Raw genomic sequence first — 17,155 nt, 5'->3', positions numbered from 1 at the left:
TAAATTCTTATATTATGACAAACGAGTTACGCGTAGCTTTTCTGCTTGTCAACTTTTTAATTATTCATCAATCGTTACGGAAACTCTCTAAAATACATATCAATCAAATTTGAATCACAAAACTTCTAATCAACAAAATCTGGCAATATTGGTAATATAGGAAATTGATAGAAATCAAAAGAACCTTCCACGTGATATCTACAATAACAGAAGCGACAATTTATATACTTAATTTATGTAAATGAGTAATAAAACTACCCATCCTCTAGTTTATAGTTTGAACTCTTTGCCGTGGGAAAGCAGGTGACAAGTATTGGCATCATTCACATCAAGTAGAAATATTGTACAGTTGTTAATAATAAACTTGTGACAGTATACGTCCTGTAGTTGTCATAAAATAGCCCACGAAAATGTTAAAGATGAAGAAAATCAAGTCGTAGATAAAATACATCTGCCTCGTTCCCCATCTCTGAAAAAGGAGTCAAGTAAGTACTCTCTACTACTCGTTGCTTAAAATCACGCAACAAGACCATGACACTGATAAGATTTTGACGCACTAGTGACAATTTGATGTGTGAAATTGAAAATAGATTATTACTTGCTAAATAGTGTTAATCCTTCAAGCTCCGCGAATCTAGACACAATAGATAATCAATTGTTATGACATTAATTAATGCCGTCTGGGACTCAATCGGTTAATCAGGAAGTTAACTACTTACCTACCTAAAACTTTACTCGAAGATCGTGAAAAAGGCCGTACCCAGCCTAAGTAACGCGTTCAAATGGTGTTCTATTGAAAATATTTTGCGATTTTCAAAAAGTTCTACAAGTTAAAATTGCTGACTGTACTTTGAGTAATCTCATATTTTATCTTAAAATCCTAATGAGCCAAAGGGTTAGATGGATTGCTAGTTGGCATGAAACTTCGTTGTACTCGGAAAAACATCCGTACATAAATTCTTGTAACGCATTTCAGAAGAGCTATTTAAATTGGGCTACGATTAACGTATTTTTTTCACCGATAAATCTTGTATACTCTCTATTTTTTATCGAACTAGCTTTCCGCCCGCGGCTTCGCCCGCGTGGAATTTTGTCTGTCACAGAAAAACTTTATCGCGCGCGTCCCTGTTTCAAAAACCGGGATAAAAACTATCCTATGTTCTTTCCCGGGACTCAAACTATCTCTATGCCAAATTTCATCAAAATCGGTTGCGAGGTTTAAGCGGGAAAGCGTAACAGACAGACAGACAGACAGACAGACAGACAGACAGACAGACAGAGTTACTTTCGCATTTATAATATTAGTTGGGATTAGTTGGGATATAATATTAGTTGGGATAAGCCTGGGTTGTACCATCTTTATCATCTTTTTAACTTTGACAAACGTCAGTCTGTCAAACTCCATACAAAAAAACACCGGTTATCGTTATAGTTACTGTTACAGTTAATTGGTGCAACTCAGCCTAAGAATGTATACTAATATATCGACTATCNTTTAACTACACCATAAAAGCTCGAACAAACCAATTCACTTTTGTATTAAATTCTAGGTACCTACTCCTGCCGTTTTGCCAAATTAAGAACACATGTTTTCTGTCATGTATTTTGTCGACTAGTCCGCATGATTGATAATAAAACTGTCACCTAACACTTAGGGGGCCAAAAATGGGGCCCCGTTATAAAGTAATTACTTAAGGCCTAAGGTGTCCCTTAGGTGTTGGTGAAAACGAAATTCCTGTTAGGTGTTACCTAATTTTTAATAAAAATTAGGGTTTGATGGTATAACGCTCATAAGTGTCATATTGCTAAACCGTTTTTATTTCCTGTCTTTTTCACAAGCCTTGCGAAAAGTCATCAGTTTCATATCATAAAAGCGATAGTTTTCTTTGAAGCATGCTCAATTTATGACGTTTGTTAACGCTACAAGATTCACGTGCGATAACTCTTGGCTTTCAAACATGGTGCAAACAGCTTAATGGGCTTTGCTACAAATTGATAGTTACTATACAGTCGACGGCACATAAGCCTATTCTTTTTTGTTCCAAAACAGCCTGTATTCTAACGAGATAAGATGCCACTGTGTTAAAATTGATGTGATGTCTGTACTTGGTATGCCTTTGCTACAATTAAGTCATAAATACGGTCGAAGTGTCGGCACATGGAAAGTCGGGAGGCGGGTCTACACATAAACCAAATGCGAGCGTAATGATGGCCTTCGGAACTCAACCTAAAACAATGATTTTCGATCTTAAACACGATGCGGTGCTCAAAGTGTTTATTTTAATTGGACACAGTTAATAAAAGGAAATGGAGCGGACAGACGATCTTATAAAGGTAGGGAAGGCGCTGGACTCTGGCTACTCCCAACCAAACTGTTTTTTTTCGTGAGTGCAATAAAGTTTTTAAATAAATAAAATAAATAAATCACTACTGATGATGCTCCTACCTACATCCACCTCGCGATTTTCATGTTCGACAATTTATTATTGAAATTCTATTGTTTCCATATTCCGTGAGTATTTTTAAATCGTTCTTTTTTGTTACACCCTGAAGATCTTCTAACGGCTTCACATAACAGAATACATACTAATAGGAATTGTATTTTAATTTTACTATTAGCATTTCCTTTGTAAAACCTCAGTCTATAGATACAATGTGCTTCGTATCCAAGGTCTTCTATTTTTCACGTGATTTCACTATAACGACCTTGACTCAGTGGAACCAATAACAAAAAAATATGAACTGCGTCTGCAGAATAGAGTGTCAACTTCAGAGTTCCAAGAGTCATTAAATCAGAAAGACTTCCTACTCTCTAGTTCGACTCTCTTCTAACATAACACTTAATTAAGAAATAATCCACGGGACTATTCCCATCTCACGTTCCCACCGCTGCAACTCCTGTGTAGCCAGGATCTACAGCTTGATCGCCAAAAAAACCCAACCAGTCAAGGCCGGGGGAAAGTTAAACTGTCATTGGAACCGCAACGAAATTAATCAGAAGAACATAACACAAAGATCTTGGTCACATTTCAGTTTGAGAACCAACACACTGAGTTCAAAGGGCGCGGACCACACCATCGCTTGATAGCCCCCATTACACCATCATACGATGTGCGTTAACACCATCATGTGAAAGATTTATGTGGGTAATTATCGACTTCTAATATGGCAGGTGTACATTTACGATCTGCCGTTTCACTCAGTAACCATTCCGCAGTTTTAATTTTGGGAAATAAGAATTTTAAATTATTTTTCATAGACGATGTTTTTAAGCGATTTTGCGAAAACTATTTGGGCTGGTATCCTAATAGCTCACACGATAGGCCCCCTTAATTAATTACTTCTTCTATCCATGGTGTAACCTATCAATATTTTTTCTAAAAGGTTCCATAAAACCTTTGTTTTGTCCTGGAATCCTCTTTACACTGGAGGGAAGTCGAGTTTTTAATTAAGGGTCCAATGACAGCTTAACTTTCCCTCAGGATAAACATGACCTTCACTGGTTGAGTTTTTATTGGCTTTTTTTCCTGGCTACACAGGAGTTGCAGCGGTGGGAACGAGAGGTGGAAATAGTCCCATACGACGATGTTTATTAATTTTTGCCTCGAAAGCCTTCTATGAATTCAAGAACACTGACCTAGGCATCATTTCACACCTTGGCTTAAAAAAATGTTAATAAATCCAAATCAATTTTATGGACCATAAATTCTTATATTATGACAAACGAGTTACGCGTAGCTTTTCTGCTTGTCAACTTTTTAATTATGCATAAATCGTTACGGAAACTCTCTAAAATACATATCAATCAAATTTGAATCACAAAACTTCTAATCAAGAAAATCTGGCAATATTGGTAATATAGGAAATTGATAGAAACCAAAAGAACCTTCCACGGGATATCTACAATAACAGAAGCGACAATTTATATACTTAATTTATGTAAATGAGTAATAAAACTACCCATCCTCTAGTTTATAGTTTGAACTCTTTGCCGTGGGAAAGCAGGTGACAAGTATTGGCATCATTCACATTAAGTAGAAATATTGTACAGTTGTTAATAATAAACTTGTGACAATCAACATCCTTTAGTTATTTACAGTCCACGAAAATTTTATAAAGGAAGAAAATCGGTAGTAGTAAGGGTTTCCTTCACCATCTCTGAATAAAGGTGTTAAGTAGGTTAATCGTTGCTAAAGTCACGTGTAGCAACGAGATCATCATGACATGACATTGACAAGATTTTGACGTGACAATTTAATGTGTGAAATTCTAAATAAATACCTACTTAACTTCTTCTTACATTTACTTGCTAAACAGAACATCACTCGGAAATCGTGAAAAAGGCTCTAACCTCCCAAATAAAGGCAGTCCAGATAGTATTCCATTGAAATATTTTGTGATTTACAAAAAGTTCTACAAGTTAAAATTGCTGACTGTACTTTGGATAATCACATATTTTATCTTAAAATCTTAATGACTCAAAGGGTTAGATGGATTGCTAGTTGGCATGAAACTTCGTTGTACTCGTAAAAACATCCGTACATAAATTCTTGTAACGCATTTCAGAAGAGCTATTTAAATTGGGCTACGATTAACGTATTTTTTTCACCGATAAATCTTGTATACTCTCTATTTTTTATCGAATAAGCCTGGGTTGTACCATCTTTTTTTAACTTTGACAAACGTCAAAAGTCTGTCCAACTCCATACAAAAAACACCGGTTATCGTTATAGTTACTGTTAAAGTTAGGTGGTGCAACTCAGCCTTGTTAGGGTATAAAAATTTTCTAATATATCGACTATTACATTTAACTACAAAGTATATCGTGCGAGTTTAAGTTAAGATGATTTTACTGAGCAGAAACACCGAAGGTTAAACTCATTAACATTTTAAAAGAATAGCCTCTTAAATGTTGTAAAAGGTGAACTAAAGCCAAGGTTCAACATTTTTGAGTTATAAGATAAGAAGGCGTGAATTTAATTTGTTCTTACACGTATGTAATTATTTAGTCATTGGACTCGGCGCATAGATTATTCGAGTTTTCTTTTCATTTTTACTTACGGAGAACTGACATCTTTTCTTATTGAAAAAAAAAAGTAACATTTTTCACTTTGCAAACAAAGGCTATGTTTAATTAACTACTATACCAGCTGGGCTAGGATGCGCGCCGTGATAAAATCTTATCGATAATTTTAGGCGACAAATGTATGGGCTTGTCGCGTAACATCGATAAAATGCCTCGATAAAAGTTTACCTTAGGCCTACTAGTCTCTAAAAAATTCAGTGTCAATGCTAGTAGGCCTTATTGATTTGCAAAATTGTCGTGTTCCGCATTGAGACGTTCTATTTGTCGCTCAAATTAGTATCGACAGCATATAAAGTATATGTTTTTGTTGCAAAATCGCTCTTGTTACTACTACAATAAGATGACCCAGTGTTGCCACCCCAGCTTGACGTGGTCCTTACTAAGTACCTAATATTGCAAATTCTTGCGGCAAATATCCAATCGCTGTCTTGTTGTTACTGGCTCAAAAGAGTACTTATTTTTAAACAAACCTGTCAATCTTTCCCCAAAACGTCTAGAGGCTAATTACGTAAAGATGAAGATCCAAACCGATCCAGTGAAAGTACGCCACAGCCGAGTTATGTTTTTGTTTTCGTAGTATTTTGACGTTCGTACTTCGGAGAATACCGTTGTGGTACATCCAGCGTCAAATAGTTCGTGACACCCAAAGTAGCCAAAAAGTTCGCAACACGCCTTTATTGCAATTGGAATAAGGTTGTGTTTTCAATTTCTTGGGCACTTTGGGTGTCACGAACTAGTTGACGCTGACTGTACATAGGCGTTTTCGCAACAAACTACTCGTTAATCGTTGTTTTGTGTGGCATTGAAACTTAAACCGTTTATTTGGGACTTTTTTGCGACTATTCCAAGTGAAACCTATTTTCGGTGACAACTGCAACTTTTCCGTGAAATCGATGCTGTCGAAATCGAGTATTCATTCTATTAAACGGCATTTTAAAAGTTAATCAGACGTGTTGAAATGAGATTATTTTTCAGCAAGCTACTTATATTTTTTGACAGCTCCTCCAAATCCAAGTATTTATTCAAATCCAAGTATTTATTCAAATTTTTTAGAGCTGAATTTTCAATCGTCGCTTATAGTTCCAAAATACTGGACTGTCCTGTCGATGACATTGACAGAGGGGCGCCACCGTCAATACCGGATCGCTGGTTCAGATTTTTGCCATGTTGGAAACCATATAGTTGAACGATGGTAGCGCCCCCCTGTCATTGAGTTTGGCGGGACAGTTCAGCGTGGGTCATCTATAACTAATAACTGAAGAATAAGTTTTGCATATTGACAGTTTAAGTATAGGAAATATGTCAAATTGACAAGTTTATTCTTCACTTAAAAGATATCTGACAATTGAAAAATCAGCCCTTAGCGTAGCAACCTATTTGCTTCTGAAATATAAACAAAAATAAATCTAATTAAGGTCAACCATCGAAAGTAATATTTATCATAACGTTACGGTTGTTTAAAATATAATTGAACAAGCATTCATGATACGAAGTACAAAGGCCATACATTTGTTGATGATTATTTCATCAGCTGAATGAGATGCGGTTTACTTTTGATGGTGGCCATTGGTTTATCATTATAACTTTCGAAACAATAAATTAACTATTCAAAAAGTATCATTTCAAAGATGTTTAAGTACTTATGCCAAAACTTCCTTGTTGACTCTTTGCTTTTGGTGTAAGAGCAATAAGTCCATTCTTACGTAGGTATAATTGGATAACCCCGTAGACTACAGATTTTCAGTCGGCCGATAGGTTGGTCAGCTTCGAATATGTAAGAGGAAGCGGCCGACACCAAATCGAATGTGTGTGCACTTCCATACATGTTCATACTGATTTAACAGCCCAACCAAACTATTTTCTGAAGAAAAGTACTATATGTAGTCTGCTTGGTGTCTTACAAGAATTGTCTCAAAAATTTTCGTAAATTATTATTCAATTTACTTAATTATAATCAAGGACGTATTCCACTTTGAGCACCCGCCCCAATAGCACCTGGCCTATTCCACTTAGAGCACCTATCGATAGCTAATAGCAGGTGCTATTTAATTTTGTGCGAGTGCTCAAAGTCGAATACGTCTAATCAAGCTCTACTCTATTAGTAGTCATACAAAGCAAAATTTATTTTAATTGCTAGTAAAAGATATCCTCCTAGATTAGGCCATATCATCTGCAAAGCTGTCAATTCAAAAGTACAGTCAGCCCCAAATATTCCGTGACACCCAAAGTTGCCAAAAAGTTTGCAACACGTCCTTGTTGCAATTGGAATAAGGTTGTGTTGTCAACATTTTGGCTTTTTTTTGTCACGAACAATTTGACTGACTGTACAAGCTGTTATTATCAAACAACCATCGAACTTAAATGATGATGTTGAAGAAAAAAATAATGACTCAATAATAAGTGCAAGACATCTGTTCAACTCCAAAATCTTATCTTCTGATCTGATCGAACCATTAAAGTTTAATGAGGGCCGTGATCGGAAAATCAGATCGATGATCGACAATCAGTGTTGTGTTTTGTTCCCATCACTACTTGAGGATAGATTGCGGACTTTCTGTGGTTTTTTTTCTTATTTTTTTACTTATAAATTAGGTAGATATAATATCAAATCATATAAGAATAATTTAATCGCATATCAGTTTCTCTGCTGATGAGTAATTTGACCGTATTTTCCAATGGACTCCTTTCATAATGAATAATTACAATATCATTTAAGACTACATAAAATAACCTTGCCATTTAAATCCTTAACCTTTAACTCGCCGACAACTGCCTCGGCGTTAATATAATGGAAATAAAAACAAGAAAAATTGCAATACGAATTATTATCGTCGGTCGGTTCAATGAAGAATGCCTCGGGAATGGTTATTAACACCGATACCCGCAATCAAATCCCATTCAGTATTGACAACTATAATTTTAAATCCTATAACTTGGTTAAGATACTGCTGAACTGTCATTAAAAGGTTAAACATTTACAAATTACGATTGAACTCAAAAAATGTACTTAATTTTGTATGAATTCAGTTCATTCTGCAAGGAAATCTTGCATATTTATAATTTGTAAAATTTTTTGTTCTGAATGCGAGCAGTGACTCTGGTCTTTCGGAAATCTTCGAGGAGGTTTTAGTCCAACAGAGGACTCCATTTTTTTCGCTATATTACCTGAAGTTGCTGTAGGTAGATGAATATACGAGCTATCAAGATAACTATTTAACATTTCCTTTTTTTTTCTTTTTCATTTGTGTGACCGAATTCAAAATTATTACTTTGATTGTGTGTCTCATATTCGACAATTATTGTAATAAATCCTTTTTTAACCCGTCGTTAACATTCATGGTCGCCTACAGATTACGCCGGAGTCCCAGCAAATGGCCCAAGCGGGTACCACCGCAATCGAATCCCATTCAGTATTGACAACTATAATTTTAAATCCTATAACTTGGTTAAAATACTGCTGAACTGTCATTAAAAGGTTAAACATTTATAAATTACGATTGAACTCAAAAATGTACTTAATTTTGTATGAATTCAGTCCATTCTGCAAGGAAATCTTTCAAGCCCATTTATAATTTGTGCAATTTTTTTTGTTCTGAATGCGAGCAGTAAATCTGGTCTTTAGGAGGTTTTAGTCCAACAGAGGACTGCATTTTTTTCGCTATATCATTACCTGAAGTTGCTGTAGGAAAAAAAAAAAAAAAAAAAAAAAAAGGTAGATGAATATAGGTACGAGCTATCAAGATAACTATTTAACATTTCATTTTTTTTTCTTTTTCGTTTATGTGACCGAATTAAAAATTATTACTTTGATTGTGTATCTCACATTAGACAATTATTGTAATAAATCATTTTTTAACCCGTCGTTAACATTCATGGTCGCCTACAGATTACGCCGGAGTCCCAGTAAATGGCCCAAGCGGGCACCCNATGGCCCAAGCGGGTACCAGCTTGGACGTACCGTTGGAAGAGAAGATGGCATCTCTAGATGTGTCAGAATATATTGCTGTTGAATTCAAGCCTTTAGGTGTTAACAAGGCCATCGGTCGCCCGAAAAAATCCAAACCCAGGTGGCTTTTGGAATTTGAGTTTGACGAGGAGGTGACAATTGTGCGGGAATGGTGTGGTTATCAAGGCTCGCCTCGTGTGAGCAAGAATTATTTACGAAAGGGTATCCCATGGCATTTCTATCCGCATAGGCTTCCGTACTGGTGGACTGAGGAGATCGCTGAGCTTCGATATGTCAGCAATAGGTCAAGAAGAGCTTTTACTCGTAGTCGGCGGAGGAAAGTCCGCGATTTTGCGCTCGAAGCGGAGCTGCGTGAGACTTATAAAGCCAACAAAAATATCTTAAAGCGAGCTATTTCCAAAGCTAAAAATGAGGATGTGGATGTGTAGATTTACTTTTTTTTTCAAGACTGAACATATTAATGTTCTATTGTCCTGTACGACTATTTAGCAATGGGTTTTCTGATGACTACTTTAGCATAATGACATCAACAGCTTGTTAAGAATGTGGTGAAAACCCGAAATTAAGGGTCTAGAGAGAGAAGATAAATTAATGGGATGGCTAAATACGGATTCCTGGTATATTTTTCGGGTAAGATCCACCAGCCATTTCTACCAAGTGGACCAAAGTATTGATAAAAAGTGTACCGCTTATAACCCTATTGTCATCTAGTTAACAGTTAGAGATGTCAAAACTGGAACATCTCAAATTGGTTGAAGAATGAAAGCAAAACTGTGAAGTGACCTGAAGGTGCCTGAAGTGTCGATTTTCTCTATGTTTCGCTAATAAGAGAGATCAAAATTCCAACCAATATGTATACCATGGAACCGGCTTGGAACTATACCATCGCATGTCGGGAAACTTTGTTCTAGCATATATATCTTTGTTCATATCCATCGCGTGTTTATAATAGTAAAATTAGACGTACACGTACCCGCACATTTTTAACACCACGAATCACTTTTTTCACGCAAATCTGTTTTATATTTTTTCCCATGATCGTCAAATGACGTTAGTCTCATGTAGGAAATATTTCGACCTACTGTTTAAGTCCAATAATTTTTTCCTTTTTAATGATTGCGTGTATGTGTTTGGTGATATTTCTGGAGTAAATAGCACAGAAACTTAAATAAATATCAATGAGCAACCGAACAGGAACAAGAAATAAAGAGCCTACGATATTATGAGCTCATAAGCCTGTATTACATTTTAAGATAACACTCAAGTTTGCACTTGAGAATTGATTAACGGTTTAGTGTCAATAGATAGTCGGAGACGTGAATCTATAGTTGAGTTTAGACTTTTCAAACTTTATTAGAGTCGTTTCAGAATACGGGAATCCTTTAATTTCAGGCTACCTCTAACTTCTTTGCCTTATAACGTTTTATTCATTAACCTTTCTCAAGCTGTAAGTGTCCTTATTACAAAAAGTTAAATGCGCGTTGAAACGTGCGTTTAATTTTTTTTTTAATAAGGCCCATGATTTCTCACGAACCTTTATCATTTTCATTCAAACCCGTGGGTGGGTGTTACACCGTTATGCGATGGGAATCTGTAACAAGCTCGTGACGCACGCGCATTGATTGAATAATTACGCCCTGATCGCGAGACAAAAGACATTGTACTCTCGACAGCACATCAACTTATACATTTTTGCTGCAAAATAGCCCCTATCGGAAGTGCATTACAGGCCATAGTGTCAAGTTTGATCTGCTGTCGTCCGTACTTCAAGAAAGCATTTCGTAGGTATTGACAAACGAGATATTATCTGTATGATTTGACTTTCTTTATGAGCCCTTGAAAGGAAGTGGTACCGTGAAACTAAAGTTTTTGTTCTATTTATTTGCAGCCATAATATTGATTTTTGTTTATTTTTGTTTTGTTGATTTTTTAATAAAGTAAAACTACTAGTGGTTTTGTCAGTGCAATGTTTGTCTTTGTTGATTGATTTATTACTAAAGATTAGAAATTATTAATTGATTGATTGTCAATATGAAAAGTAATTGATTTGATATTGTGAGTTTATGTTTAAGTTAAAGTATTTAATTGCTTTTTTTCTATATGAAATTTATTGTTTATGTTTTAATCACAACATTTTTTTTATATTTCCCTCATTATTACAACTAAAGCAAAATGTGTAGGCTAAAACTGTGTTGCCCATCGCAATTGATTGATGGAATAAATATCTAAATATAAAAAATGAAAAAAACAAAAGTATTTGGGTAATAATATGTTGTTTCTATTTGTTTTGTTATAATCACTATGTTTTTCTTTTTTAATATCTATTATTTTTCTTTCATTTCATGTTTTCGTTATTTTCAATGAAGACTTTTTTATTGAATGCCCTTGTGATTTTTTTTTGTTTTACAGAAATATATTTGTCAACGTGAAATTGTGAACTCTGTCAATTTATAATATAACGCGTTAGATTGTAAACTAACAGTGGGTTAGGTTAGGTTAGATTGTAATTTAACTACGTCAGATTATAATCTGACGGAATTCACAATTTTACGGTGACATATCCAACCTCATTAAACGTAAAGAATGTTCGCATTTATTTTGTTTTATTGCATATAACAATGCTAGCTGTAGGTACTATGTAATTGTAACTGTATAAGGTGATAAGTAGTCACTTTTACATTATGCAGATTTGTTCACTGATCCATTTGTCCGTAACGTACCACCTACCATGATTAAACTGTAGTTTATAATGATACATCGTTTATGTCGGCCTTTGACGCGGCTTTCTCTTGGATTGTTTTGATATAATCGGAGGCTACTAGAGATAGCGATGTTTGTTAGATCTAATCCTGCAATGTTTCAAAATATGTCAGATATTAATAACCGGACACGCCGGGACAATAGATTGGTTGTTCGTAGTTGCAATACTGCGCTTATGCGTAAAAGTGTGTTTTGTATGATACCCGCAATATTCAATAAAATTCCGAAGACATTAAGGGAACTCAATATAAACTTATTTAAGCTAAAACTGAAAAGTCTTCTTGCAGAGAAAAGCTATTATAGTGTTGAATGAATTTATGACAGATAAACTGAAATTAAATGTTTCTAAAACAAACACACACGACACAAACTAAAATAATAATAAGTAAATTTTTTATGACATTTTAATTACTATTTTTGAATTTTTAATATTGAATTGACATTGTAATATTACGACGACTAGTGACTTATAGTTTTGACTACTTAATAAGCAATCAAGTGTTTTGTGTCATTAATGCATGTGAATTATTAATTTATTCATTGATTTATTAATCACCTATATTATTGTATGCCAACCAGGCGAAACATAGTGAGACTATCACAATGTAATATTTTTATCTGTAAACACCTATGTTTCACAATAAATAATTTTGAATTTGAATTTGAATTTGCAATAAATCTATTATTTGATTGATACAATATTATTATTTTGTGTGAGTTACCATCTACCGATGCAGGCACCACACCGTGCTGTGTTGAAAATTGAAATTCCTTAAGAGAAGCAGTCGAATAAAGCGAAGAAGAAAACTTCGAAGTCGTTGAGTTGCCCCAAATAAGTAGAATTGAAAAGTCTGATATAAATCAGACTTTTCAATTCTATTTGGGACAACTTTACAAGAGTAAGAAAATACTGGGTAGTTTAGTAAGTATAGTGTTTTTACAATTTATTCGTAGCAAATAGAAGAAAGGTTTTGAAAGAGTTGAGAGGCTAACATAATCTTTTTCAAATACCTATAGTTAATAAGTAGGATAGTCTTTTGTTATTTGAGAATGTTATCGAGAATAAATCCTGGTATAACTGGCACATTGACAGTTTCAGTGTAGGAAATATGTCAAAACTGACGATTTATTCTGAGATTAATATTTACTCTTGTTTGGTCGAATTCACCATAAATAGACCAACGACGTCTTTAGCAGAAAGTCTAGCGTGGAATGGATGGCTGAAGAAAACTTGAAATCTCATAGGCAGTCTGATGTGCTAAGTCGACGGTAGGCTAAAAAAAATACGTGTGGGTTTGAATCCCAACTGGAAGTTTGTCCTAAAATATTGAATACAATATAAAAAAATATCCAAGTGCTCATTAAGGCACTAAGAAATACATTATTTAAATTGAACCCAGGACCATATCACCACCGCTAATTGCCACCAGATAGTATATTATAACCTTAATCTACCCAATTTTTTTGGCAAAATAGCAAGTCATTGTCTAACAATTCAAGTCCTATATCCAAACTTGCTTCAAAAATAATAAAAATGTTCTTAAGAGCTTTCGAAGCTTTACCTACCTGCCTACCTACTACTTAAGTTTAAACAAGAAATAAAATGTAAATCTTAGGATGTTAAAGATGACTTCTACCTACGCAAAGCAATTAATTTAGGATTTACTGAAGGATCTTCTAAGAAGAAGATCCTTTAACTCTCTGTATGACTCTACATAAGAATGTAGTCATACTTCATGTCAAAGTCAAAGCTCAGAGAACTCAGGCCCATTTCAGGGCGCTTAAACAAGTCCCAAATATAGTTTGCCCTTGGTAGGGCAACATCACCATCGGGCACCACATCCACATCGGGACAAAATATGGGCTGGTGCTGAGTTAGTTAGTTAGTTAGTTTTGCAGGGCAATCGAATGCCGCACTTAGCCTCATGATAGGGCCATTGTGCGCGATTTGTGGTTTATCTTCCTACTCCAACCACCCCAGATCCCCCCAGAAGGCGAGCAGCCCGTCCAGGCTGCTGCAGGCTTCCTGTAGCGACGACGGTGATCGAAGAAATTGAGCCCGTTGTTCTTCCACGCTACTGCACTCCATGAGCACATGCTGCGGTGTTTCCTCTGCCTCCATGCACCCCCTGCATAATGGGCTGTCTGTGACACCTATATTGTATAGGTGCTTGTTTAGCATACAGTGTCCGGTTATGACACTTAAGACCTTGCGGATGCTGTCCCTGTTTAGTCTGATGAGGCTGCGGGAGAACTTTTTCGATACGTCCGGAACCGCATCTTTTGTTTGCCTGCATCCTTCGCTATTTTTCCATTCTGTGTGGTGTTTTTCTTCTGTTTTGGAACGCAGCCAGTTCCTGATCTGTGCTTGTGGTATCGGCAGTATTGGTTCCGGGCCAAATACTGTTGTGTCCGAACCTCTTTTTGCCAGTTNTTATTGCGCCCTAACGGGTCGGACACTGGTGACCAGACACACTGTACAATTATTATAATTTTAGCCTATCTCGTGAGCTAGGTGTCAATAATTAGGGTGATTTACTAACTAACCAGTCGCATACGAACAACAGCAGTGAGATTCAAACAAGTTTGATCCATGATGCCGCACGACTGTTGTGTGAGCCCATCCGTAACCCAAGCTTATTTAGCTTAACACAATGGGCTGGACGGGACTATTAGTAAATTGTGCAATACAAAGTGCTTATAATCTTTAAAAAAATCTTTTTATTGCTGTTTATTTAACCTTCCTTTCGTATACTAATTTATGCGTCAGTGTCAAGTCTGCGATTTTTATTCTTTGAAATTTTCGTAAAATGGCTGCCGCCGCGGTGACGCCTTGTAATTAACAAATTAAAATTAAATTAGTGTTTTAAAGTGCACAAATGTACAACTTAATGGTAAAAAGTCATTCCTTGATTTTTACTTATTATGTATCTGGAGTTATTTGAACAGTATTTTCGTCTATAGGATGGCATATTTCAAAAAACAAAACTGCACTCAAGCGTGTTGTCACAGCAACCGCTGAGCACATACTAATTGAATTTCGGTCCATGGACCTGTTTGCGTGCCAGAAACAGTCTAGTTGACATGTCTTCTCTAGTACGTAGTACATTATAACTCAATGAATCTACCCAATTTTTTTTGGCAAAATAGCAAGTCATTGTCTAACAATTCAAGTCCTATACTTACTTCAAAACTTACTTACTTCAAAAATAATAAAAATGTTCTTAAGAGCTTTCGAAGCTTTACCTACCTACCTACCTACTACTTAAGTTTAAACAAGAAATAAAATGTAAATCCTAGGATGTTAAAGATGACTTCTACCTACGCAAAGCAATTAATTTAGGATTTACTGAAGGATCTTCTAAGAAGAAGATCCTTTAACTCTCTGTATGACTCTACATAAGAATGTAGTCATACTTCATGTCAAAGTCAAAGCTCAGAGAACTCAGGCCCATTTCAGGGCGCTTAAACAAGTCCCAAATATAGTTTGCCCTTGGTAGGGCAACATCACCATCGGGCACCACATCCACATTGGGACAAAATATGGGCTGGTGCTGAGAAGAAGTTGCGAAAGAAACTTAGTCACCTTTGAATGACTGTAAGAGTCTTGTCAAAATTTAGATAAAAATGGATTGTAATACCCGTATTCATCGTAGAATCCATAGAAAGCACGATTCATTTTAGTTTAAGTATAATTTGTGTTTTAAATGAGTAGATAGGCTTTCACGCCTTTCCTACCATCATCATCATGTATCTAAATCTTATTCTATACTGTATTTCCAGCGATTAAGTATTTGCTTTTTGCGATAGATATTGTGTCAAGAAAAACAACTTCAAGTTGCGTGGACGCCGACTCGAGACAATGAATTTTTCATTATGCTCAGGCGCATGTCGAAATATGATATTATACTTTTTGCACGTAGATTGGTATGAAATAATAAAAACAGCTTGATCGTTTTTGGAAAGTCGTTTTAGTAATGGTTTATCTACTGAGGTTAAATCCTCTTTTATAATTACACTTTCACTTGTTTTTGTGGTTTAAAAATAAAACCTTTTTTTGTGAACAGCAGTCATGACCAATAAATATTAATAGAAATGATGAAAGGGCACTACACTGCGGGAACTTTAACTTAAAAGCTCTTAAATGTCAAAATACTTCTAGAGAAGTATTACGAGGTATTATTTGTAGAAAGAGGTAATTTTGGGATGATGTTAGACACGCGATATTACGACAGACGTTATGCGATATTGTATTTTCTTTATAGAAATGTGAAAGTCACTAGATTTGTTTTAACTTTCTTTAGGAAAAATTTCCACTACCGTTTTTCTCAAAACTCGTTAAAGTGATAGTACAGTCCACAGCACATTAAGCCACCACAAAATGGCCAATTTCCGTATTTTATTATCTTTGGTGCAAGGTTTAATTGTTTGTTATGGCGTCCCTTAGGTAGACTGGCTACCTAGGCTAAGAACGAGCCGTAGCACTTATCAAACACCAATATTTTGATCCTACTGGGAATCTAACCCAAGAATTCTAAGTCTGAGACAGGAGGACTACCACTATACCAAGTTTTTTGCCTACAAGATTTCCAGATTGGCGTCGAACTCAGTTCATCATAGCCTAAACCGAACTTGTTGGCGTAGGTAAGGGTCAAAGCCCGAAGTAGGTATTATTGTAGAGTCGACTACACATCACAAATATTCGTTGCAAACTAGCTTCTGTTACAACTACATAGGATGTCAAATTATCCAAAATCACTGTCTCAGGTGTGAATCATTCGTTAGGGTATATCATTCGGCTGATTGGACAAGGTCCATCATCAAATCAAAACGATCACGCGATTTTAAAAATAAGTTAACGCATGTCATTTGTTTCAAATTCGAAATGAATTAAAAAAGTTCTGGATTTTGTTTTTAATTTATCAAGATAAGCATCTAACGCCCGTATTCATAAACGATGCTTGCTTAAGTGAAGCAGAAAATCAAACGCACAGCGTTGAATAGAGCTTTGTGATTTTTGTGAATATGAGCGTAAGTATGCCTCCCCTGCAGCATATAGACTTTTTGGTGGTTTTAGGCCATACTCCACCACGCGGGCCTAGTGATCACCACCGATTCAGTGGAGTCAGGTAAATGGCACATCTAGATTCTAATGTCAGAATGTCAACATGCGATTTTCTGTATAATAAATAGTTCTCTACTACACTACACTCAAGTCTGTGATTGGTTCAAAACAGGTTTGAATAAAATAATATTATGATAAGTTTTTTTCTTGCCGACTCAATACAAGCCTTAGTAATTTATGACGGCCGTATATCTTAATGAAAAAAGGTGATAGTACT

At 35.6% G+C, this 17,155-nt stretch overlaps 1 protein-coding gene across 1 annotated transcript in view; it reads left to right on the top strand.

The window, feature by feature from the left end:
- LOC114362664 (unconventional myosin-XVIIIa-like) overlaps positions 1–9,943 on the top strand; it is a 57,447-nt gene extending 47,504 nt beyond the window's left edge. Inside the window, exons 19-20 of the mRNA XM_028318134.1 lie at positions 8,437–8,470; positions 9,027–9,943. Coding sequence (XP_028173935.1) covers positions 8,437–8,470; positions 9,027–9,481 — 489 coding nt within the window. The 3' untranslated portion in view covers positions 9,482–9,943. The remainder of the gene's footprint in view (positions 1–8,436; positions 8,471–9,026) is intronic.
- The last annotated feature ends 7,212 nt before the right edge of the window (positions 9,944–17,155 follow it).

This window comes from Ostrinia furnacalis, unplaced genomic scaffold, assembly GCF_004193835.3.
Source record: "Ostrinia furnacalis isolate ACB-3 unplaced genomic scaffold, ASM419383v2 OfSCF6659, whole genome shotgun sequence".
Taxonomy (NCBI): domain Eukaryota; kingdom Metazoa; phylum Arthropoda; class Insecta; order Lepidoptera; family Crambidae; genus Ostrinia; species Ostrinia furnacalis.
Note: the sequence above shows the minus strand (reverse complement) of the source record. Positions and strands in the feature narration are given on the sequence as shown.